Below are 24570 nucleotides of genomic sequence, written 5' to 3'. Positions count from 1 at the left end.
AGTTGCCAAAATTATTCACATTGACCATACCGAAATTCAGGATATCCAGTAATTAAAAATGACCTGAAACACGAAGCCTTTCCACTTCACAGGTGGTGAGTGGGTATGGCTACGCAGGAGGAAAAATGTGTTCCTCCCTATGCTACACATTTGTAGCCAAATCTCCAGGCAATGCAAACCAAGCCTTGCAAAATCCAGACCATTTAATGTACGCCCGTTATCACTACAATACACACTGCCTGTTTTCAAACACCTTGGGAGTTTCTTATCTCCAGATCACTTCGACACAGTAACCAAAACTGTTTTATCACTTTCAAACAATAGTAACTACACCTCTTTTATCCTGGCAGGATATGGAAACCTTGGTTCATGTGTTTATTGATTTAAACAGGAATACTGCATTGTTTTATTGGCTGGATTTCCTGGCTGATTTCAAAAAGAAAGCAGATGCAAAATGCCATAACTCCCACCTGTCTTCAGATTCAGTTAAATTACCTTGAGCAATGCAGATAAATGCTGCATTTTTAAATTCATGGACAAATCTCTATGACAGGAAAGGGTATCAGTGTTAAGAGGCAAAAAAGCAAATAAAAAACCAACACCATCACCAAAACACACGACATGATCTCCTTACACTGGTGACTGCTGCTAAGGCAGACCAGTTTCCTTAACTTGGACTTGGGCATTTCCAGAGAACAGTTCTGCCTCTTAAGTCAGCCAGCAGTTTGGCCATTAGTTTGGCTGCAACTGCAACTGCTCTCTCCTTCCTTTCACTCACAGGAAGTCCATGGAGCTTGGTCTTCCTAATTCAGGAATCTATACCTAAAATATCTAAAATAAGACTGCACAGATATCCCTCCTTCCATGCAGGGTCTTTAGTCCTACTGCACTAGTTTAGCTGACTGGTAGTATGCAAGCAAAATTTTATCAATCAATCAAAAATTCTTTTCAAACTGGGCAGACCAGAGATCCATCTGTAGGCAGCCCAAAGTAAATGGAATCTATGAAGCACTTACGAAGAGGTGAAAAATACAGTGCTTCTGATTGTCTTCATTTAGAGGCTGATTATTTACCATATGGCATTCCAACAATGAAACAGTTTAAAGAACTGCTGTTAATTCAGTCCTTTCCTTAGTATATCTATCTACAAACGGCTTTAGAAAAAAAGGCAAAATATTTAGAAAAATCAGACCAAGCAAGCCTGAATATTTGCTAATGAATGCTTGCAACAGTGAGCTTTCAGTATGAGACAGATTTCTCCTTTCATTCATGAAACTTCATTTAATTTAGTGGTCTTCTGTAAGCTAACACAAAAACCCACCTAGCATGTATCAGTTTTATGCAAATTTATCAAGATGCATCAAAGGAAGAAATGCCTTCAGATGCCTTTGTTATACAACAGGTAATAAGCAGTATTTAAATGTTGGTGAGAAAACCAATACTTTTAATGCTATGAGGAAATCAGTATATATAGACAACATAAATCTAAACATAAATGCTATAAGGAAACCACTACATACAGACAACACAAATCCACAGTAAGAAGAGAAGGTAAAAAAGTACAGTGGATTTTTTAAGGCACATCTATCAGTTTAAGTTTGACTACACACATCTCTCAAGTCTAAACATATCAGGACGTGGTATCTCTTAATCATCCTGTGCTTTTGATGGAATGTTTGTATGTGCCTTTATACACTCACTAGAAAAGTTTGCTCACAGAAGTTTATAAACCAAAGCAACAAGCTGTACAGAACACAGCGTATTTTCCGTCTCCTCATCAGAAGCACAGCAAGGAATACACATGTGTTACTAATTGGAAGAGCAGACCAGTATGCAGACCTGGAATACTTAAATCCATTTCTTCTAGATGGCACATCTTCAAAAGAAAAACTTTTTTAATTCCTACAGTACCAAAAAATATGAAAGCTAAAGACAGACGCATAGACTTCAATTGCTAAAAAGTTATAAAATGACAGCCAGAAGAGTGATTTAGCTTATGATTCAGTTCCCATTTCTTCTCTGATGCTTGTAGGATATTGGCACGATCACTTCTGGCTAGAGGTCTCACCACTAGACCAAAGAATTGCTCCATTTGGTGTCTGAGCAGACTCAAGAAGGCAACATTAGAAGCAACACTGTTGTTTCACAAAAGAGCAGGATGGTATCTCCCTTCCATTTGACCAGGATAATTTTAAAAGAGATACATTCACCTTAAGCACTGGAAACTATATTAACATTTATTTTAAACAAACACATGAAGTATTCAGAAGCTACTGCATCCTGTTTAGGTACATAAATACTTCATATAAACACATTCAAAATTACAAGATTGTGCTGATGTATATCTAATCAATTGTAATCTAAGAACATGGAGTGACAGGATGAAAGGAAATGGCTTTAAACTGGAAGAGGGTAAATTTAGACTAGATACTAGGAAGAAATTATTTACTGTGAGGGTAGTAAGACACTGGAACAGGTTGCCCACAGAGGCTGTGGATGCCCCCTCCATGGAAGCATTCAAGGCCAGGCTGGATGGGGCTGTGAGCAACCTGGTCTAGTGAGGGGTGTCCCTGCCTACAGCAGGGGGTTGGAACTAGATGATCTTAAACATCCCTTCCAACACAAACCATTCTATGATCCTATGATTCTATCTGATGCTGAATTTAATAACAGAATGCAGAAAGTGCTACTCTACTCTGCAACCAGACTTATGCTCCCAAAGATGCATCACAGAATGCCTTTAGAAAACCACCAGCAAGAGAAAAAATTCACCAAAACAGATTGACAAAAAAAATTTCTTGACTAATTAAATATGGACACTGTGGTAACTTCTACACATCTGTAGGGAACTAATGTTTAGGAAATTCTGTCACAGACCAGAACCATTGTGCTAAGCACTGTTTGAATACCCAACTGTTCAAATACATGGTCAATAAATGTGAAGAGTATTGAATGAAACACAGTCTGTATGTGATGTGACAGATTTTGAAGTCTATGCACTATTGGGCACCCCAAGTCCCTTCAAGAACAGACTTTTAATTATGTGTTAGCTTTTATTTCTAAACTTTTGTATCCTAAGATCTTCCTTCAGTGTGCAAGTATTTCAGCACATGATATGCCTCTGATTAATCTTACTTCACTTCTACTGACAAGCAGGGAAAAAAGCCTATTGGACACTATCCCGAATCATGGTACATCCCCTGTCTTTTAATGATAGAAAATTCAACAGATGTCAATGTAAGCTGAGGAGCTGATGTGAAAAAAATCAAAAAAAAACCAAACCCACCTCTGTACTATTCTTACCTGTTGCTCATTTCAAAATTGCTTTCATCAGTGGTTTGAAATAACACAAGCAGCCCAGCTGTTAATTTTACCATGTAGAATGACACACTGCAGTAAGTTCTTGCCTGAAGGATTTTCCTCAGGTTTCTTCTGATGTCTGCTAAGGATACAATCTGTTGCTGTCTGCTGATTCACATAACATAACCAACAACGCCTTTGTACTGAACATATACAAGTAGGACAGTTGTTGAGAGAATGTAAGAATTTTGTTCTGTCATGACACTGTCCCACCCAAGTCATTCTATGACTCTATGAATTAGAATTATTTACTTCAAGGGACAGCATAAGCATTTATTACTAATTCAATACAGAAGTAAAACCTGATTCTGTATAGTTGTTGTTGGTGACCACTGTCAGGCAAATGATTACTATAGTTTTCTTGGAATGTAAGAGACAAAATTGATGAACCGACTGCACATGAATAACCATGAAATTATGAGACCAATTTACAAAAATGAACTTGAACACCAGTCTAGTTTGTGTTTTTATGACTACTTATTTGACCCAGTTTTGTGATCTTGAGCCTGTATGCTGACCTATCTGTTCCTCATTTACTTGAAAGCCAGAGCAGTTAAAACTACTGGGATCTGAACTGCAGATGCAAAAAATTAAAGAAAAATTATCAGTGTTAATTATTTATTAAAAATGTTTTCTTCCATTTATATCTTTAATATTTTCAGAATTTCAAGGTTTTTTTTTCTAAGATTCTGGCAAAATCAGAGGAACGTAAGTTGATGCTTAAAGTTGATCCTGAAGTGCTAGAAACAAACACCAAAAAACCCACGTTTACAAGTTTTCAGTTAATTCATTCTGCAAAACAGACTTTTTACTATTTTGCTAGAAGTGGTTTCTGTTAGAAAGTACTTCCTATCACAGAGCAATGCAAAATAAATAGATAGATAAATAAATAAATAAATGAGGGAGGGAAAGAACAGAAAAAGAAAGAAAAGAGGGAAAAAAACAACCACCACTACCAACAGCTACAAGCTCTGATCTGAAGAAACACAGGAAAGCCTGCAGACAGATTATCTACAGTAGCATGTTGTGCAGGAAGCTTTGAAAATTATCTGGTGGAATTGTAGAGACTTTATACCACCTCTGAATGAAAAAGTATAGGAAGGTTTCATTTTTCTCTGTTCGTCATCAAAAACTTTTCACAGAAGATCAAAAATAAAATGCATGACGTGTTAGAACTTCAAACAGTGCAATTTTACTTGCTGCCAATTGTACAGAAGGAAAAAATAAGAAAAGGAAGTAGAGAACATACTGTTTGGCTTGATGACAGAATCAGAACTACCCTTTCTGAAGCAAAAGTTACTTTGGGAAACATAGCAGTAAAAGATGGCCCTGCCCTCTTGTTCATATTTCCGCCACAGAAAAGAGATCCAGTACTCACCAAGATTTGGCTGAGACACCGCCATAGACCTCTGTGGTACTGGCGTGGAAGCAGCTGCAGGATGGTGGCTCACGTGATTCAGTGGTTGATTCATAGTTTTTCGAGGATCTTGCCATGTTGTAATTTTTTCTATGTGACTGAGAAAGTGAAGATAAAGCAAAAGTTTAACAGACAATTCCCACGTACGTTATAATACATGGTTAGGCATAAGGCCAGGACCGTCCTATTTGTGCTTCTAATCCCACATTTATTTCTCCTCCTTATCTCACACTAACCCATCTGAAATATCTATCATCTTGCCATTTCTTTAGCCCTTACATATTCTTTCCCCCACCATCCTGACACTTCACGTGCTACTCCTGATTGAATTACTTTCACTCAAACAAAAGATGAATCCCATTATGATAGTGAAAATCTGTAACAGATACTCATCTTGTAGACTACTTAACCGTTAAAAAGTTGTTTACCCTTTTCTTAGCACTTCCTTCTACACATTCAAATACGGGGCCATTTTCCATGCACCAAAGGATGGTCATTTTGGCAAGTTTTGAAAATACGGTGTTCTCCCAGAAAGCACTGCTTTGCTCCTTACCAGTCCATGAAAACTTGTGTATATCTCCAAAAATATCAGAATATATTCTTGTTGCCAAGAGAGGCAGATGACATCAGTGGGACCAGTGTCTCTGCAAGGTTACCAGCAGTTTTTAATCAAGGTAGTCAATGTAGGTCAACAGCGTATCCACCACTCTCCTTAGGTAAAGTCTCATGTACATACAGAACACCAAAAACCACACCGAAATAAACTAATATCTGAGATTACTGTAACACATCTTTTGTCAGATTAAAGAGATGAAGGGACTGTGTTCTTGTTGCAATGGAAGGTTTTCACTGAAATGCATCAATTTAGACACTTAGCAGAACAAGGATTTCAAGGCTAAGCATGTAACTCCATTTGAAACAAGCAAAAGACAAAAAAAGACCAAAAAAAAAAAAAAAAAGAGCTACCTGAAAGCAATGGACCATCTGGTACCCACCCCGTGACTCTGCTGAACGTGGCTCCACTGGCTGGATGCAGAGAAGTTTTCCTCCGCTATTTTAAAGAGGAATGCCTCTAAGTGGAAAGTATAAAGAAGGATAAAACTTCTAACAGCTCCATGTCTGGAAAACCATTCTGATCCACCTTTCATAAAAGCAATGCCTAACTTGCCCTTCACTGATCTCAGTCTCAAACCCTCTCCTTGCTACTTTAAGCTATGGTTGCATTGTCATTAAGGCTGTGACCACAACTTCAGACTTTGCTGACAGCCAGCACTATTTAACATGTGAATTTACACCTACTGCCTCGTTACCATGTCCAAACTCTTTACTGTCTATCTCTGATGTTACCAAAATAATGTGAATTACAAGCAGCAAAAATAAACATATCCACATTAAAGAAAAACAAAAAAACAAAACAAAACAAAAAATCAGAACAAATTTTTAAAGAACGGAAAAAAGCTGCACTGCCTGTAATCAGTCTGTGACCGTATCCTTCTAATATTTTACATTTAACATACAGTTCCAATACTACAACTGAAGATCACATTTTCACTTCAGTGCTTGTCTACAACTCAGCCTCTAAGCAGCTGAGTCACTTTATTTTATCAAAGCTATGAGCATATTTATTGTATGTAATCATTGCTATTTATAAGGAAATCATCCACCATTTTTTCTTGCTAGCACTGAATGATTTTATTCTTCTCTCACTGTGAAACTTAAGCACATTTGAGGCTTTTCTTCTTTTTATTTTTGTATTATTTTTCAATTACAAGAATTCTCGAATCCAGCTCAGTTAAATGATCTTTCTTCCAAAAGAAGTGGTGTTCTGAACAAAAGGTGCTGGTATAGCAATAAATTGGGCATTGTTTTCCATAACCATATCAAAGTGAACTGAAAAGCATTTTTATTTAAAGCTCCATTCTTCTGTTTCTCTGGCATTTTAATTCAAACAAAGAAGCTACACTTAATCAAAGCGATGGATTTTGGAATTCCCACGTATCATAGAAAAGATCATTCCCCAAACTGAGGAACACGTTTTTAAACGAGTGCTGGCAATTAAATAATTACTACCTCTTTGTAGTTTGTATCAAAACAGATTTTCCTCTCTCCAACATTTTTTATATGTAAACACTGTAAAACGTTCAAATTAATTGAAGACTGTTTTTCTCTTCTCTTTTCCTGTTAGTTTCATTGTGAGAAACTGAAAGCATCAACTCTTGTTAGCAAAACCTGAAGCACAAGTTAAAGGATTTATGAACCCAGCTGTATTAAGCAATCTCTAACTTGTTTGAACATATTCCTCAGCCTAACTCCAAACCTGCAGCCTTTAACTAGACCCACTAACCACGTACAGCAGCAGTGGCAGGAAGTGCTCTTAAAGCCACACTAGAATACTGAAATGGCCAATTTTAAAATTCTCTTCTGTAACCGGAGTAACATTTCTTTTCCTTTCTTCAGTAACATTCTCACTCTTCATGGACACGAAGACAACAAAACACAATCACTCATTTTCTGCTTCAGGGAAGAGCTATCAACACGCAGAGTCACGTATGCAAGCCTGTACCCTTCCATTTGATGTATGGAGGGAAAGAGATCAAGCCTACTCGGCATCCCAAAGATGACTGACGATGACAAACACATCCATGTTGTGCTCCTGTTCTACCTCCTGCTGAATGTAGAACTGCACCTGGAATCTACACTTCCCCAGCCTCCAGGAGCTTTCAGGAGGCTCTGAAATATCACATCCAGGGACGCATCCAAGAGAAAGGGCCTTTATCTCCTGCACAAAACAAAGTTAAGAAACATCTTCAATGTGCTCAGATGACCAGGAAATCCATGCAACTGAAGCCTCCGGAACACTGGAGCACACACCGCTTGTTTCAGTGTTTCTTTTTTTGTTACCTTCTTTATTGCACTTCATATTTAGATATATGTAAGAACTGAAAGACGCTATTCTTAAATCAAAATACTTTATACGTAAATAACTCAATGCTATCATTACTGCATACAAAATGCAACATAAAGTAATCTTCTGTTCTCTGTAAAACAGTTCACCAAGTAGTAAGTTAGACACTGATCAAAAGATGGAAATCCTTATTTAGGCCTTGATCCCGAAAAACCGATGTCAGCCTAAGTTTTGCCTCAAATATCAATGGAAGGTGGGTAACACTCTTAATTTTGCACAGCTTCACAGCATAGCAGATTTGTAGAAAAGAGCACTGTGAGAGCCTGGTTGCAGCTGGCAGTTTGTTACAATAACTATGACTTTTTTGGTCTTGCACTTTCAATACAGTGCACATGCTATGTGAGACTTCATTCTAATGAAGATCATTGAAGTGATTCAGGTCTGTAATATGTACACACACACGAAAAATACTGAGGAGAAAACATCTCAGTAGCGCTATCTGGGATTGTATCAATTCATCTATTTATTATTTCTAGAAGTATTCACCTCAGAAGGATTTTTTTCTTGGCATATATCTCATAGCCCATAAAAATGAGCCAGAAAACAAAGCTATAGACAAGGAATAACAATATGCACTACAGGGATGATAGGCCTGGAAACAGCAACAGTTTTACTTCTTGTAAAATCTGAGCTTTACACATTTGAGCATTTAACTTCCAGTGTCACCGAGAGAACCAGTTATAGGTGAGTTAAACCCTTGGCCACAGTGTCCCCTAAGGCCTTGACTGTATGCTAGTTCTCCCAGTTTTACATACAGAATGTTGTTATTAACTGCTTTATGTGTTTAATCCTGGTGTAACAGCACCTATATAGAAAGATAAACTAAATATGTCTAAGAATAAATTCTACAGTAATGTCTCTGTGCATCTCCTATGACACACAAGCTCAGTGAGCAGTAAATTGTATCCCAATGGTGGCCCCCCATCAGAAAAATATTTAACGCAATGCTCCAGATTTCAGTAACTCAGTATTTTATTAGGACTTACAGATTCTCTTCCACTTGTCATACCTAAAGGATTGATCAATGCTTCCTGTTTGGGTGTCTGCTTCCTGCTTTGAAACTTCAGTATTTTCCACGACCTGAACTACTGCACCGTACTGCATTTTTTACTGCTAAGTTCTGATCACCAACTTCCACTGCAACCTTGCCAAAACAGCTCAGTTCAAATGAGCAAGCAGCATGAAGTATATTCATTCTTTTTCTGCTTGTACTAACTCCAACAACAAATGTGCTTCTATGGTTTCTATTTTAGAATCATCTTTTTTTTTTTCCAGTATTAGGAAACTCAGATCTACTTCTCTGAAAAGAAGTTTAAGGGTAATTAAGGAGAAAGAACTGATTCAAAATATTTTATCCTGCAAGCGTGCTCTGAACTGAAACAACACAAGCTCAGAGTTAGGCTAACTCTGTAGAACTTGTATGGAGTCTTTTATCGGGCCTTTGTCAAAGGGACTAAGAGTGGATTTTGTGACTGAGCCACATCAAAGTAAAGCTGCTTCAGGGCAAGTGGGAAGCTGATGACTCATCAACATGAACAACCCGTATGTTCTGACTCATTAACTGCTCCCAGCAGGATGACAGCTCAGACTGCATTGGAGACCATCCAGTCAACCACTTCCGGCTGCACCATCATTATCAAACATTGGGAAATCTGTTTACATCTCTGTAGGCAGAGCCAAATCATTGCCCAACTTCTCTCTGTCCCTCTGTCCTTTGTATGCAAAAAAAAAGAAAAAGAAAAAAAGGGGGGCCAAAAAGGAAGCTTGGTCTCAAATAAGATTCCACCAGAAGTGCTTTGGCACTGCATGATGTAGCAGACATACTTTTAAACAGATTGATAGGTTCTGAGATTTTGAAAAAATGGCCTTGGTCAACAACATTGGGGTCTATTAAGTGAGCCTGCCCATGGTGCAATATCTGCTAAAATCACCAGCAGGTCCAAACCACACAATATTTCAGCCAAGAGAAGCACAAAGGATCTAGCAGCAGAAGATAAACTCTGGTCATGTACCACTAACGAGTAGTCACTCCTCGGCTCCAGGACACCTCTTACCATTCCCTTTGTGTGAGGCCTAATGACCACATCTGGCAAGGTCAAGCGAATGAACTCTTCTGTCAGTGTGCTGAGCCTGGAAACAAATCCTGCTAATTATCTTTCCACTAGATGCAAAGGTTGGTCTGATGGACCCCAGCCATGGGACTGTAAGTCAAAATAAAACAGAGAAAAAGCTGGGAAATATGCAGCAGGGAATATGTGGCAGGGCCAGACTACTGCTTTTAGCAGCACCCTGCAGCCAGAAAAGCTTGAACTGGGAAACGCATGGGTTATGTTCAGTCTATTTCAAATTCAGCTGTGGTCTAGTAATTTCTGGAAGATGAGGGCAGCTAGAAAGAGAAATGAAAATCAACCATGATACTTTAATACTTTTATTTTATTAAAAACAAACAAACAAATAAATAAATCAACAATCACATATTATATTAGCTTTTTACTACAAAGAACCTTTACAACTCCTCTCCCTTGAATGTAAGAGATCCTGCTTATGCCTATTACGTGTCCGAGTGAGCTAGTGGTGGCAGCCCACGCTCTGGCTGCATCGCAGCAGCCCTGGTGGGCCCCGCTGCCGGCCCTGAAGCAGCTGGCGGAGGGTACTGCGGCAGCCGGAATGACTGCTAAGCACTGTTTCCTAACTTCAGCATTAATTGTATGCTGGTATTATTCACCAGTTATCAGCAAAGCAGGAAAAAAGTTTCTCCTATTCACAACTAAAATAATAAAATAAGCATATGCACGTGAGGACACAGCACCTACTAGACTGAAGAGCTTAAAGTCGTGTGTTAGTAATTTCATTTATACTGCTCGCTTCATTTCAGCACTTGGAGGAAGAAGATTTTATCTTTCACGATATCACCAGAAAGACACAAATGCATATGAGAGTAGGATCTCTCAATCACTTCACCACTAACATTCAACTGTTCAACAACTCATCCTTGTAGTAGGCCCAAGAAATGCCCACAGTACTTCAACTTGCACATTTATCTAAAGGTATTCACACCGCTTGCTTTTGCAGACAGTGATAAATGTTTCATGAAGATTTCATGAAGCTTTAACAAGCAGACACAATGTAGTTACCAAACAGACGGCACTGAAGACTTTGTGTTCCTACTGCATGTTCATCGTAATTTCTAATCTTGAAGCTGGAACATCACGTAAGTATTTGAATACTTGCTATCCTATGCTAAGCACTAATTAAAATAACTTCTTTAGTGAAAATAGTTGCTCTTCTCCTGAATTAGTTTTGACATTACTCGCTACCTTGAAGAGAACCTTAAGAATATCCTACTAAGCTTCCCCATAACCGACTGATCCTATTGTTAGCATATGCCACAGACTTAAAAAACATTCAACTAGTTACACAAATGGAAACAAAACACCCTTTGAGTTCTATTGACAACTTAACCTTTAGGATTTGGATGAAATCCTAATTCTTGAGAAAAAGGAAAAAGGGCGCTGAATGAAACTATTATATACAACACTGTAATGGAATTGATTAATGTATGCAATATATAATGTTGTCAACGCGTTTGTTTGATAGATGTCTGTATCATTTATATTTAAAGATACATATTATTGATCCTATTAAAAAGCACGCTTATTTTATTTGGGGAAATAAATAGTAATCTGAAACAAAATACTCCCTTGAGAGATACATGTGACATTTTCAGATTCACAAAGTTACTCAAGTTGTTAAATAGGCTGCAGGATGAAAAATAGTTAATTGCCCTCCACTTGATCTAGAGGCTGTATCCACCTTCTGTGATTCCAACTCTTTATTCACCAGCAAAAAAGTCCTGTCAGAAGCTAGCATACTTGTGAGCAACCAGGGCGTACATAAACAAAACATAATACTTCTTGTAACAGGCAAGGAGGATCAGCTCATCTCATAAATATTCTTTTACTAACAAGCAGGCACTTCTAGGAAAATCAATAATAATTTAACATATTCTACATTTTAGTAAAAACCAAAATAAAGCTAACCAACAACAAAGAACACCCCTCTTCATAAAGGATCAAAAATTTCTTCATGCAAGAACAGATTATTAATACAAACATCCAAAACCAAAACTGGACATAAGAAAAATTCTCCTGTAAGGCTGCATCCCACTGCATCACCCAGGGGCAGAGAAGTGGATGACTTTGCAGAATTTGGTCTGAGGGCTCCCTGCAGTCTAAACTATTACTTCAAGTTCTGCTTTCTGAGTCTAGTTAGAAAGTCACCATTAATGTCTCCCAAGCAATGAACACACAAGCATTAAAAAATGGATTTTTTTCCAACACCAGTGTATATGTGATCAAAGAATTTATGGGGTTGAACCCATTGTTTACAATCTCTGATATTTTGCTTTTTAACTAACCGTGGTGAACCCCTTTCTCTTTGCAATTTGAAGAATTGTCAAGCACTTCAGATCACTGCGATACATTTGAGTACACTTTTATAAAAAGGTCTTTAGCTGTGGAAATAAGGTATTTCCTACTCCAAACTTCAGAGCAGGCACACCTGCAGTCTTGCTGGCCTCTACCTGGCTGTCACTGACATCAACACCTTCTCTATGATCCCAAACTTAACCATTTAGAAGATTCCCTCAGAACATGGGAAAATTTCAAAGGGTTCATCTCCTACCTGACATACACACTGAGGGAAAATCACACTGCTTCTAGTGAATGGACTCACAAGAAACAAATGAAAAACCGAATGCTTCCTGTAGCGCCTGCAGACTTACACGTTTTTATTACATCCCTGCTCTTAATTTTCAAGGACAGCTTGGAATATAAAAGAAGGTTTAATATATAAATGGTACTTTTCACAGTCAGTTCCCATTATCCATTGTGTTCAGCTCACATAACTCCTGATCCACGGGTCCTCAGAACCTCATTCCGCTAAATAAAAATGGATCAGGGAATAAATAGCTTTTGGGGGAGTTTCTTACAAAACGGGGATTCCCAGAATATTGGTTCCTGCTCTTCAGAAAATTTCAGTACACAAAGCTGTCCTACTTCAATTATTTTTTTCTTTGTGATTCAAGATAGAGGTCATTAGCTAGCAGATGAATTGTTCTGGAGTCTTATTTTCACCTTCCATAGGATGAATTGATTGGCTCTCATGGAAGAGAAGTCCATACAAATAACCACATTAATCACTAGAGTTCAGAAAGTTTGCTTTTTATAATCTGAAACCACCGTGTATCCAGGAAATCCTGCCAGACAGTCACTGTTTGCAAATGGATGGGAAATGCAACCGTTTGCCATCAAAAACAGATGAAAAACAGGATCTGGTTAAGAGACCAAATCTTTGCCCAGACAAAACCATTCCAAAATAAAGAAACAATGTCTGCTAGCTGATAGTTGACCTCAGCTGAGGAAAGGTGACAGTTCTGCTCGATGTACATAATTTGAGCATTTTAAAATGAAGTCAGGATTTTAAATAAGATTTTGCTGAAGGAAGGGAGCTGCTGTCAATTCTGACACTGTAGTAATATTCTGATCAAATGTATTCTACTCAAAAGTAAACCTACCTTTCCAAAGTTTAAGTATACATATGGACAAGCAAGACTTCCCTTAAACTGATATTAATGTACAGAAATACCACCTCCCAGGATAGCTGCATCCCACTGATTCATAGTGGAGTGCACTGTTCAGTCAAAAACTACAAGCTCACTGCTAAGAGTCAAAAGACACTTTGTGAGAATGCAGGTAAAGACATGACCTGCAGAGAGCTCTGTCATCTTAATGAGGATTTGTGATGTTTTATTGGCTCTCCAAGGAGAGGAATAGAACAGTTCTATTTTAAAATGTAACTGGTAAAATGTAATAATTTGTTGGTACTTTCATGGTTTGCAATAATGAAAGTATTCAGATCCTTACCTGAGAGAGAGGTAAGCACAATCATTCTGCATGTTCTTTTCACTTCAGCTACTACCAGCTGAAACATGGTTAGGATTAGAGAGCATTTTTCTTTAGGTATAACTGAATTGTGATGTGGGACATACAGCACATACGTGCCCCTAAGGCCATGGCTTACAACACCAACGAAGTCAGGGTGTCAGCATTGCCATTCTTAACACATAGGTTGCTGAAGCCTGTTTTTTTTTTTTCTTGAGAATTCAGTGTAAAGGAAGAGTTTGCAGGATTTACTCAAGTCCAGCAAGTCAAGACTCCTGCATATCCCCACTGGAATTACACTGTCAGAGGAATACTGGGATAGAGTAAATCATTTGTAAACTGCTGATCTTTCAGCAATCAACGCCCATTTTTGGTTGTTTTTCTGTTTGTTTTTAAATGTGATTTATGTAAAAATTCACTTACTGATTACAATTTTAATGGCTGGCGGAGCTTTGACTCAAAGAGAACATTTTCTTTCTATGAGTATCTAAAACACTGTCTTAAAAGACTAGCTGCAACATTCACATGCATAACAACAAAGTCAGGACAAACATCACATCTGTGTTAGGTGGAATTTTTGCAGTGATATGCTCCTTCCCTCAACTTCAGTTGAGATATTTTTTCCCACTGTTCCTAGCACAGTCATTAAGAAGAAAAATAAAAATCACCTCCAACAAGCCAAATTTATTTATTAGGAGAAAATTAGTATTCTGTAATCAAAAGACTAGAATCAATTTAAGAGCTTGGGATGAAGATGCTTGAGGCAGTTGAGCTGGCACTGGTCCAGCAGTTGTCAGCAGTTACAAACTATCAGACATATCTGAATTACTCTGTGCAATCAATCTGCAAAGACTGTAGAACAGGTGGCACTGATCCTCAGCTGGATCTAAATCCCTGCATTACCTTAAAGGCAGGTTTCAGAGACTTCAGCTCACTCGGTCAGATTAATTTCTGATGGTTTTCCATGTTGCAAGTACTCCTTAATTGCACTCAAGATGATCTTCCCACAGAGTATGTCATTCATGTGCAGAATTCAGAAAACTGAATCTCACGTTTTCCTTTGTTTTCTTATAATTTTGAATTCTAGAGGTGATAAAAACATTTTAAACTATCAGAGTAGCTCAGCCCTTGCCTTGTCATTGCATCAGCTTGTTTTATTTCCACTGAATTATAAAACAACCATAAAAGTCCTTTCATACGGCAAGAAAACCTGATGGAATTGCCTTTAGGAAAAAATTAAAAACAAAACTCTAAACCCAAAGTAAACAATTAATTCAAAGATTAAATATTTGTGGAACTACACACAGCTAACTGCAACGCCAAAAAAAAAAAAAAAAAAAAAAAAGATCTGTTGCTTTATGCCTCAGACTTCCCAGAGAACTTATTTTTCCCTATACATATGTAAATAAAAACCAAGAGGAAAGGAAATAACCAGTGTTCCCAAGGCTATCAAAAAGTTTAGAATTTTGGCTGGGTGACCTTCAGTCGAAGCTCCTCTACTGCTGATCACATCCACAATCCTTGTACCAACAACTGCTTGCAGAGGCCTTCACAAGGCCATCAGAATAACTTTGAGACTAACCTTTCACATTCTTTATCTATTTTGTGAAGGGTAGCAGAGTGGGTGGACTTTGAGTAAATAAAAAAATGAAAAATGCGAGCAGAACATAATTGAAGCAAGAGCAGTGCAAAATCAGCAGCTCCAGAAATTTTCATAAATAGGTGATTTTTGATATTTTTTTTTATTTTTGGAACTGTGCTCCCCCCTCACCCCCCCCCCCCACCTCTTTGAATATGAGGACTGATTGAGGATTTTCTGCTTTCACCTTGGGTGACTGCAAAAGGCGTTTGCTCTTTTTTTAATCCTGAGAACACAATCTTCCCTAGCTTTGCTAAGATACCTTTTAGATACTTTTTGCAACATACTGACTACCGCCAGTGCTGAATCTTCAGAAATGCCTTAATTCCTCCTAACCACCAATCTTTTATCGTTCTACTTTCTGTAAGATGTAAATAATCTCACCAGAAAATCTCTTCCATCATCCAGCCTTACGGTGACCAGAGTAGTGCCATCATTTCATTGATTCTCTGCTATCATAATGTCTTTCAGCAGCAGACTAAAACAAAATGTCTATATAAAACTCGAATGAAGAAGCAGAACCCTCTGTCAGGCAAAAGGTATTTTCTCTACAGTTATGATCTAACATTTGGGTGCCACCAGGGCTGACAGACAGCTCCCTGTGAGAAGCCACCCCACAGCTGGGTGCTGCCCCCAGAGCAGCACGAGGGCACTGGCAGCCACAGCGGGGCTCACAGGAGTCAAACGCTGCACCCACATACACCAACCAGTGCATCAGCCTTTGATCCACAGCTCTCACGGTAACTTCACATCACATCAGATCCTCACTTTTGACGTGTGCCTGTGAAATTAAGCCACGCACATTTGCAAAAAATTCCTCACCTCTCTAGGCAAAAGAAATTACACTACTGTACTACATACAGTAGAATGAGTAGAACGTCGAAAGTGATTAGGAAAATATAGTGACAGAACTAAATGTGACATAAAAACCTTTTGTGAAGAACTCCCACACTAAATTCTGCTCTGGTACGCTCAGATATGTTGACCTTTCACTGCATTCCCCACGAAACTGTGCAGCGATGGGCGGCACTCATGTACAGATGGGAAGCCTGTGCTGAGGAGGCTGTAGGGCAGCCCTGCTCTGTGTGCTGGCTGCAGGCTGGAGCAGCATTCACAAGGGGCAGACGCTGAGCTGAAGGGCTGCTTTGGTCCCAGCTGTGCAGGCCAAGCAGACAACCCAAAGTCTTTCAAAAACGGAGGCACCAAAACCATATCCACCAAAGTACTTTTCAGGCAAAAAAAGACCTTTAAAAACATGGTCTGTAAACCTAATAAACTGCACTCAGGCACACTGCCTTCCTCTAACAACTGTAAAGTCTCTTCTGTGAAAAACTTTGTTCTACTTCCAAACATGTTTGGGTGTAGAATGTGGTTTGCACAAATGCTCACCAGTTCCTGAGAGCCATCCTGCAAAGGGTACCGAGGAACAGCTGTGGTCCTGTCTGCGGTCCCTGAAATCCTACTGCTGCTGGTGGGCCAGGGCTGAGCCATCCTCACCAGGACATGGCTTTGTACATGCCTGGCACAGCAACAAGCTTACACTGTAAGAAACAACTGCCATGGAGCAAAATTCAGTATTTATTCCTGTATGCTCTCAGTTTCTACGCACAGAAATTTTTCATCAGTAAAAACAGAAGCTGATCAGTTCTTAACACTCATGCCTGGCATTATCAATCCCTATAGGTACTTCTGAGCCATGTGTCAGTGCCTCAATTGCTAATCCACTGCCTTACTCACCCCACCAGAAAGCAGATGGATACACTTCTCCAGCAGCAGCACTGCAGGTGAGAGCACGGAGCCCCACAGCACAGGGGCTGCTGGGCCAGGCCTGAGGAAAGCAGTCAGGTTCTGAGAGCTTCTTTTAAACAAAACACACAGATTAAGTTGAAGCCAAACCACGGCCTTTAAAAACCTCACATAAACAGCAATCTCATGGCTCATATACAGTTTTCAATTTCAGAAATACAGTAAAAGTTAATACAACCTTAAAGAGGTTGAAGAGTTTATTGACAGGAAACTTACTTCACTTTGTGATGCTTACACCATTGCTCACCAGTCAAGCATTGAAAAATAGGAATATGGAGCATTTCATAAAAACACCTACAGTGGAAAGACTGGGAAAGTTGATCACAGGTGGAAAAAGGATTACTTGCTGTATGGGGAAAAACAGACCTGTTCCACGGAAGTGTCCTTCTACTCACAGTCCTGAAGGGCTGTCAGAACCATGCACCCAAGCAGATCTGGAACAGACTGAAACCCAGTGAAAAGAGTGAGCCAGAATGCTCACAAGCAGAGTGTACTGCAGGCGGTGCACAGCTCTGGACAGAGCAGCACAGCAGGGAGAGCTGCTCCCAGACTGTGGCTCTGCCACTGTGCTGCGCAGTGATGGCCAGTGCAGGCCCAGGAAATGCAGGCAGCCAACCCCCCTCCCACAGCTCCGCTTCCGCTGCAGCACCTCAAAGTAACACCACACAATTGGTGCAGTTCTAACGCAACACATTCTGTCCAGCTCTTTAACAAGCACAACTCTTGTCTCCTCGCAGTAGCTTCAGTCACATCTGTCCAGAGGGTGCTCACAGGTAAGGAACAGAAGATGCTGCAGTACAGTGAGATGTCCCTGAGCTTTATGTTACCAGAGTTCATGCAGCAGTCACAGGCACAAGCACAAGCATTAACACCATGCCTGGATTCTGACTGACAAATGCAACACGATCCACTCCCACCCCCATACTGCACCCACTTCTCTCCCTCCCTCCTTCTGAATACAAGGGGGGAAATGCCATAAGTCTGTGTGTTGAAATTCAGCCCACGTTACATTTCCTTCAGATTTAATTGCTTCCATACAATCTGCATCTGCTAGTCACGCTAGGCCCCAGGGCATGAGACGTGCTCCGTCACAGAGGAGCTCTTGTCCTGTGAGAATCTCCGCATATAAAGAGAAGGAGGTATGGGTAAAACCAAGTGGAGCAAGTAAAACAACAGGTTGTCACCTTTACCCAGAGCATCCAAACAGAAAGCAAGCCAAAGCTTCACCACCAGCTCCATCAAGCTTTGAGAGAAAGCACTGAAGGCTGAAGGGACCGGGCAGGCTCTGCACAGCAAAGCCTCTTGGTGTGGATGTGGTCCATCAGGTTAAGAAGCAGACGGCTCTGCATCCTGTTCCCTACTTACAAATGGAATAGTTGTTTAGTCTGGAGAAGAGATGGCTGCATGGAGATCTCACTGCAGCCTTCCAGTATTTAAACAGGAGGGGAATCAATTTTTTACTCAGGTAGACAGAGATAGGACAAGAGGGAATGGTTTTAAGCTCAAGGAGGGAAGATTTAGATTAGATGTCAGGGAGAAGTTCTTCACAGGGTGTGGTGAGGTGCTGGAACAGGCTGCCCAGTGAGGCTGTGGGTGCTCCGTACCTGGAGGTGTTCAAGGCCAGGCTGGATGGGGCCCTGGGCAATGTGGTCTAGTACCAGATCTGGAGGTGGGTGGCCCTGCCTGTAGCACAGGGGTTGGAGCCTGATGATCCTTGGGGTCTATTCCAACCCAGGCCATTCTATGATGACCAGGGAAGATCACCTGTAGCACACAAAAATTGTAAAAACAACTGGTCATTCCTACTTAGAACAATCCAAACCACTCATAAAGCCAACTCTCCTTTAAATGTTTCCAGAAAAACATTTTCATGATCGCATTAGCACCTCTGTCTATTCCATACATTTCTTTCTCAAATACGTTAATTGATATTCTTTTCTGGTTGATTTATGCACACAGCAAGTGTGTATTTTAAGCTCATATTATGAAATGGATGTGTGATTATCATCCATCAATGAACAAAAACTCCTGAACAATCTTAAATTCTTCAGGGTTAAAAAAAAGACTAAAGAGTGGGCGTAAGGCAAATTTCACTAAAATGGTGCACTTCTCTGCATAGACAGTAATTATTCAATTACTAGCTTAAAAATGTACAACAATATACCCAATTTTATATCAACAAAATATTGTTTAGAGATTTCCTAGATCACTTAGGAATGTACAGACCTAAATTTAATACAACCTTTGTGTTTAGACAAACCTTCGCAACAAGCTTCTTATGTATTTCTTCAGAGGAAACTCTTCTTGGCAGCACTTCCAGTGTCAACATAGCCCTGTGCTGAGTTTTCTTCACTGACCCTTTACAGCTCACTGAAAATGCAGTTCATATCCTAACACAGAAAATCCAGGAACTGCATCACTTCCTGTAAATTGAACATGTCCTCAAACCAATTTATTCCAGATCCGCTTCCACTATCCTTTTATTAAACACATTTTATCCATTATATTAACCTCTGAATTTTATTAAGCACCACAGCTTACACTACTTTAGATTTTGAGAAAATAAACCATTGATCATGAGAAGACACTATCGTGGATTAGAAAACATGTAATTATTAACTTTCTTTGGAAACTCTGCAGCCATTCTTACTACCAAATTCAGAAGAAAAACATGGCTTACGGATCCTTAGGAGATTTTCTGATTGCTTATTTGATGGTACTAGAGCCCCCCTAGACAAAGCCCAACTACTCAGTCTTTGCCAAGAGTGAGGTCTGGCCTAGCCTCAACACTGAGAGGTCAAAATTACTCTGCATGTCACGTTGGCTCCGTATACACAGGGAGATAAAATGCAATTCTCTGCCACACGGAAGTTAAGGAAGTTCTCTGACTTTGTAACAACATCAGTAAAACAGAATTTGACCAGTTAACAGAGCAAATAGATAGCACTCTAACACTGTCAAACACAGCTTGCAAATTTAGTTTTGTGCACCTCCCAAACCACCTCTAATATGAAGCACAAAAGTGAGTGATATCTGAATTTCCATTCAGCAAACTTCAATATTGTATCACAGCTTCCCTACTTGATTGGAACTCTTTAAAATAAGTTGGTAGGTGCATCAATTTCAGACAGACATCACTTGCAATACTGCACCTCAGGACAGTCTTGCACAGCATAATTTCTTTTGAACAAAGGAACACAGCCAAGGGCAGCAATGCGAGCACAAAGAGACCACCAAGTCACACCTGATCAACCAATGGGTACAGGGGAAAACAAACCCCTACAGTGTGTGTGAAATGCTCTATTCTTCCCTCAGTGCCTCTCTGTAACACACCACACCAAAAGCAGCAAGGATGTATGGCCTCTCACTTGGCACTATCTTTCTACAAGGTCCGAAAGATGATGCACTGGTGTGAGTCCCACTTTCTGAAGCATGCATCATGCCCACCATTGTCTGGTTGCAAATGAGGACCAATACTGTAAAAGTGTCATCTATATGAATAGATGAAGGTGTCAAATTTTTCTGCACTTTTACCAGAACTCTACAGAGCTTCCTTGTGTGCTGCCCTTCTCCTCTCCCACTTACAGCTGTAGGACTGCATTCCCGAGGCAGAAAGGCGCCTCTGCCCGGAGTGCTGCGCAGCACTCAGAGCAGTGCTGGCATTAAACATCACAGCCCCTGCAGAACTAACTCAAACTGCCCTCGTGGAAAGCTTGTATTTGGAGACCACTCAAGCACTTTAATTGCTTTAATATTACTAGTTTTGTTGTTTGCAGAAAAAAAAAAAGTATTCTCATAGCATCCGTATTATTTTTTTGTCTCAAAGTTCTGCTGGACCTGCTCAGCAACATAAAACTGTCCGTGCATTAAGTAAAGCTTTTCAACAACAGAAAACACGAGGAAAAGTTCAAACATCTCAAGCAGATCACAAACTGAAAGCAATTAGCCCTCTCTGCCCTTGATCAGGCTTTTATTGGCAAATATGTCCCGTATGACAAATGTTCACTGTACCATTAAAGAACAAAACAAAAAAAAAAAAACCCAAGCACATAAAATTTAAAAGTGGCAACGAGTTTCACAAATCCGTTCAGTGTAAGCACCGTACTCTATTTACCTTCTGGAATGAAATCAAACTCTGATCACAGAGCACTCTACACACACTGAGAAAACATTAAAAGCTTCGTCTTTGTTTCACATATGAGGCTGAAAACTGCCTAAAAACAAACTGCTGGAAATAATACTTGAAAAATTCTTTTCACTGAATATGTGTACACAGCTCTGCATGTGGATCGATAGGCAACAGACATTCCCACTTACCAACACAAGTGCTACACAAGGCAGTTGGCCTGTCTTTCCAGAAATCCTTTTTATCAGAAATAAATCACACATGCACACAGGGAAAAATGCTTTAGATAACATTGCTGTGAGTGCGTGTTTATTACTCTCTCTTCCATCCCCCACTTCTGCGGTTTGGTATTTAATTACAGGGTGGAGTGGTCCCCAGGCTACTTATGTTTCTTCAAGCCCCAGCCAGAAAACTTCTGCAGGAACTGACATGCACGAGTGTGCGTGCTGCGAGCCGTAGCTGGTTCCTGGTCAGCAGTGCTAACCAAGATCACTGCTAACGGAGAGGCCACTGCAACTTTCACCCAACAGTTCTTGAAAATACGTTCAAATAGAAGAAACAGCACGCTTTACAGACCATAGGGGCTTTAACAGGACACAGCCTGGCTACGGCTCTTCATTTTCTCCTCAATTTACTTTTGCTAATGAATATTACCACATTTTTATCATCAGGCTGCAAAGAAATGGCATGTTTTTGACAGACATGGCCTGAATTTACTATCCAAGATAAATGTAACTTAGTATGCTCGGTTTGACCAACAGGACTTTTAAAGGCATCATCTAACTTGAATCCTACATAATATTGCATAGCTTTAAATGTGACTTTCCATAAACAATTTTAAATTTCTGCAGAAAATGCTATTTTCACCTAAAAAAAAAAATACTTAACTTGCAAACTATTGTGGTTCAAACAGGATCAATTAGGTATTACATCCAGAAGCACTGAGTTTAAAAAAAAAAAAAAAAAAAAAAAAGCTTTTCCAATTAATTTTTATGGAAATGAGAAAAGTGCTAACTGGAGAAATAAAACTGTGGAAACAACATATAGACCAATTTAGGTAACAAATTACAGGTACAATGAAAAATTTACCCTCTATTAAAAGGATGCTGTTAATCAGACCATTACTGTTGATACAATTTGGGAAAAATATGAAAGACGCTGCAGGGTTTTATCCACAGCTTTTTTTTAATACAGGACCCGCAATTTTTCAGACCCAACAAGAATTCAGCATCTTGGAACACTCTATGTCAGAAATGTGGGACAGGTGAAGGTGAAACCATGTGAGTGCATTTTGATATCAGTCAAAGCCAAATGGCAGACAAGAATTATGTTATATGATCTATAGCTGGAGTGTGAACACTTGCTTGCCAAGCCCTAGCAAGAATTTATATAAAATATTTATTCAGGAACAATCTGCTACAGTGCTCCTATCCATAAGCTTCCCTTCCTCTGTACTGCTCTACTGAGAAAAATGCATGCGAAGTGCAGCAATAATATCTCAGTTAGGTGATAAACCAGATTAACAACAGACTCATAAAACTGGGCCCTGCACTCCCACACACTGACATACAGAATGGCAGAAAGAAATGTATTTCCACTCTGGTCTGAAGGTGACAAGAAGCACAAACCAGATCATACAAAGGAATTCAAGGACTGGGCTCTCCAGAGATTCCAAAGCCACAAAGAAAAGAAATCACTACAGAATCATGTAAATGATGTACTTAGTTACTTTTACAAGAAGAAAACATTCCCTGCCTTCCCCCCCGAGTCCTATCACGTGCTTGGTATGGCTGAGTACACGCAGACATGCAGTCTCATATAAGCTCAAGACATGCCTATTCTGACAGACAACAAGTGGGCAACCCCATAGCCCAACTCCACTATTTATTCCGTTAGAAAACACCTGGAGTACTGCATCCAGATGTGGAGTCCTCAGCACAGGGGAGAGATGGACCTGCTGGAGTGTGCCGAGAGGAGGACAAGGGGTTATCTAAGGGGTGGAACACCTTCCCTACCAGGACAGGCTGAGAGCTGGGGCTATTCAGCCTAGAGAAGGCTCCGGGGAGAGGCGGTGGGTGCCCCATCCCTGCAGAAACTCCAGGTCAGCGTGGATGGGGCTCTGAGCACCTGAGTTGCAGGTGTCCCTGTATAGCAGAGGAGCGGGACCAGATGGCTTTTAGAGTTCCCTTCCAGCTCAAACCATTCTATGATTCCAAACATCCTGCAGCTGTGCCTTTGCCAGGTTATCACAGTGCCACTTCATCGACAGCGAATCCGGAGCAGAGATACAGAACTCATCGAAATAACGTGCTGCTGCCTTAGCACATATTACAACTGTTGCCTATTCCCAGCCCTATTAAGCCACTTTGAACCAAATTCCAAATGTCACGGATACTTCAGTCATAGCGGACAGACGTTCGGCTGTCACATTTGTCCAAACGCGTCTTCAAAGCAGGGGAGCCCCGCGCCCACGGATCGCGCCCCTCGCGCTCCGCACAACTGCTCACACCGCCACGCCGAGCGCAGACCGCGAACGTTCGCGTTCGGATCCCGGCCGGGAAGCGGCAGCGCGGGGGGACGGCATGAGGAGCCGGGAGCTGCACGGGCGGGCAGGGACACCTCGCCCACCCCCCGCTCTGCCCCTCCCCACCGCCGCCCCGGACCTCTCTGCGTCTCTCCCTCTCTCTCCCTCCCTCCCTCCCTCCCTCCCTCCCTCCCTCCTTCTCGCACCTCAGCCCCCGCCGCCCGCGCCCGCCCCGCGAGCGGCCCCCGTCCGGCGCCGCGCTCGCTCACTTGAGGAAGTAACGCTGTCCCGTGTGCGTGAGCGCCATCTCCCAGCCGGGAGGCAGCGGCAGTTCGTCCGTCACGTCGTAGGAGCGCTGCCGGAGGTGCCCGTGCTGAGGCGCGGCGGGCGAGCCCACGAGCGAGGCGGGCGAGGAGTGCGAGCGGACGTGCTGCGCGGCGGCGGGCCGCGGCGGGGGGCCGCCCGAGTCCGTGCTGGACTGCCGCGAATGCGAGCCCGAGTCGGGCTCCTTGAAGAAGGACTCGGGCAGGATCTTCTTCCGCCAGGAGCTGGGCCGGGGGTTCATGACCGCGTTGAAGAGCGCCTCGAGCTCCGTGTCCAGGTCCTGCGTGACGTGGATCACCTGCTGCCCCGGCGGCGGGGCCGCGGGGTTCATTTTCCCCCCCCCCGTCAGCCCCGACGGCGGGGCGGGCGGGCGACGGCCGGGGCCGGCCCCGCTGCGCGGAGGGACGCCGGGCGGTCGCGAAGGCGCGCCGCCGTGCCGGAGCGGGCGGCGGCGGTGCGGCACTGCC

At 41.2% G+C, this 24570-nt stretch overlaps 1 protein-coding gene and 1 long non-coding RNA gene across 2 annotated transcripts in view; both read right to left on the bottom strand.

Moving 5' to 3' along the window:
• Window positions 1–24570, bottom strand: part of WWTR1 (WW domain containing transcription regulator 1) — a 43433-nt gene extending 18863 nt beyond the window's left edge. Inside the window, exons 1-2 of the mRNA XM_085233389.1 lie at window positions 24049–24570; window positions 4739–4875 (exon numbers count right to left, since the gene is read on the bottom strand). Coding sequence (XP_085089515.1) covers window positions 4739–4875; window positions 24049–24434 — 523 coding nt within the window. The 5' untranslated portion in view covers window positions 24435–24570. The remainder of the gene's footprint in view (window positions 1–4738; window positions 4876–24048) is intronic.
• On the bottom strand, window positions 7663–19377 carry LOC146543661 (uncharacterized). The gene is made up of 2 exons (XR_014885718.1): window positions 18734–19377; window positions 7663–18486 (listed from the first exon to the last, which is right to left on the bottom strand). It is a non-coding gene; the product is annotated as an uncharacterized LOC146543661 (long non-coding RNA).

The sequence above is a fragment of the Meleagris gallopavo genome, chromosome 11, assembly GCF_905368555.1.
Source record: "Meleagris gallopavo chromosome 11, MGAL_WU_HG_1.1, whole genome shotgun sequence".
Classification (NCBI taxonomy): Eukaryota; Metazoa; Chordata; class Aves; order Galliformes; family Phasianidae; genus Meleagris; species Meleagris gallopavo.
The sequence above is the reverse complement of the archived record's forward strand: the minus strand, read 5'-3'. Positions and strand labels throughout refer to the sequence as shown.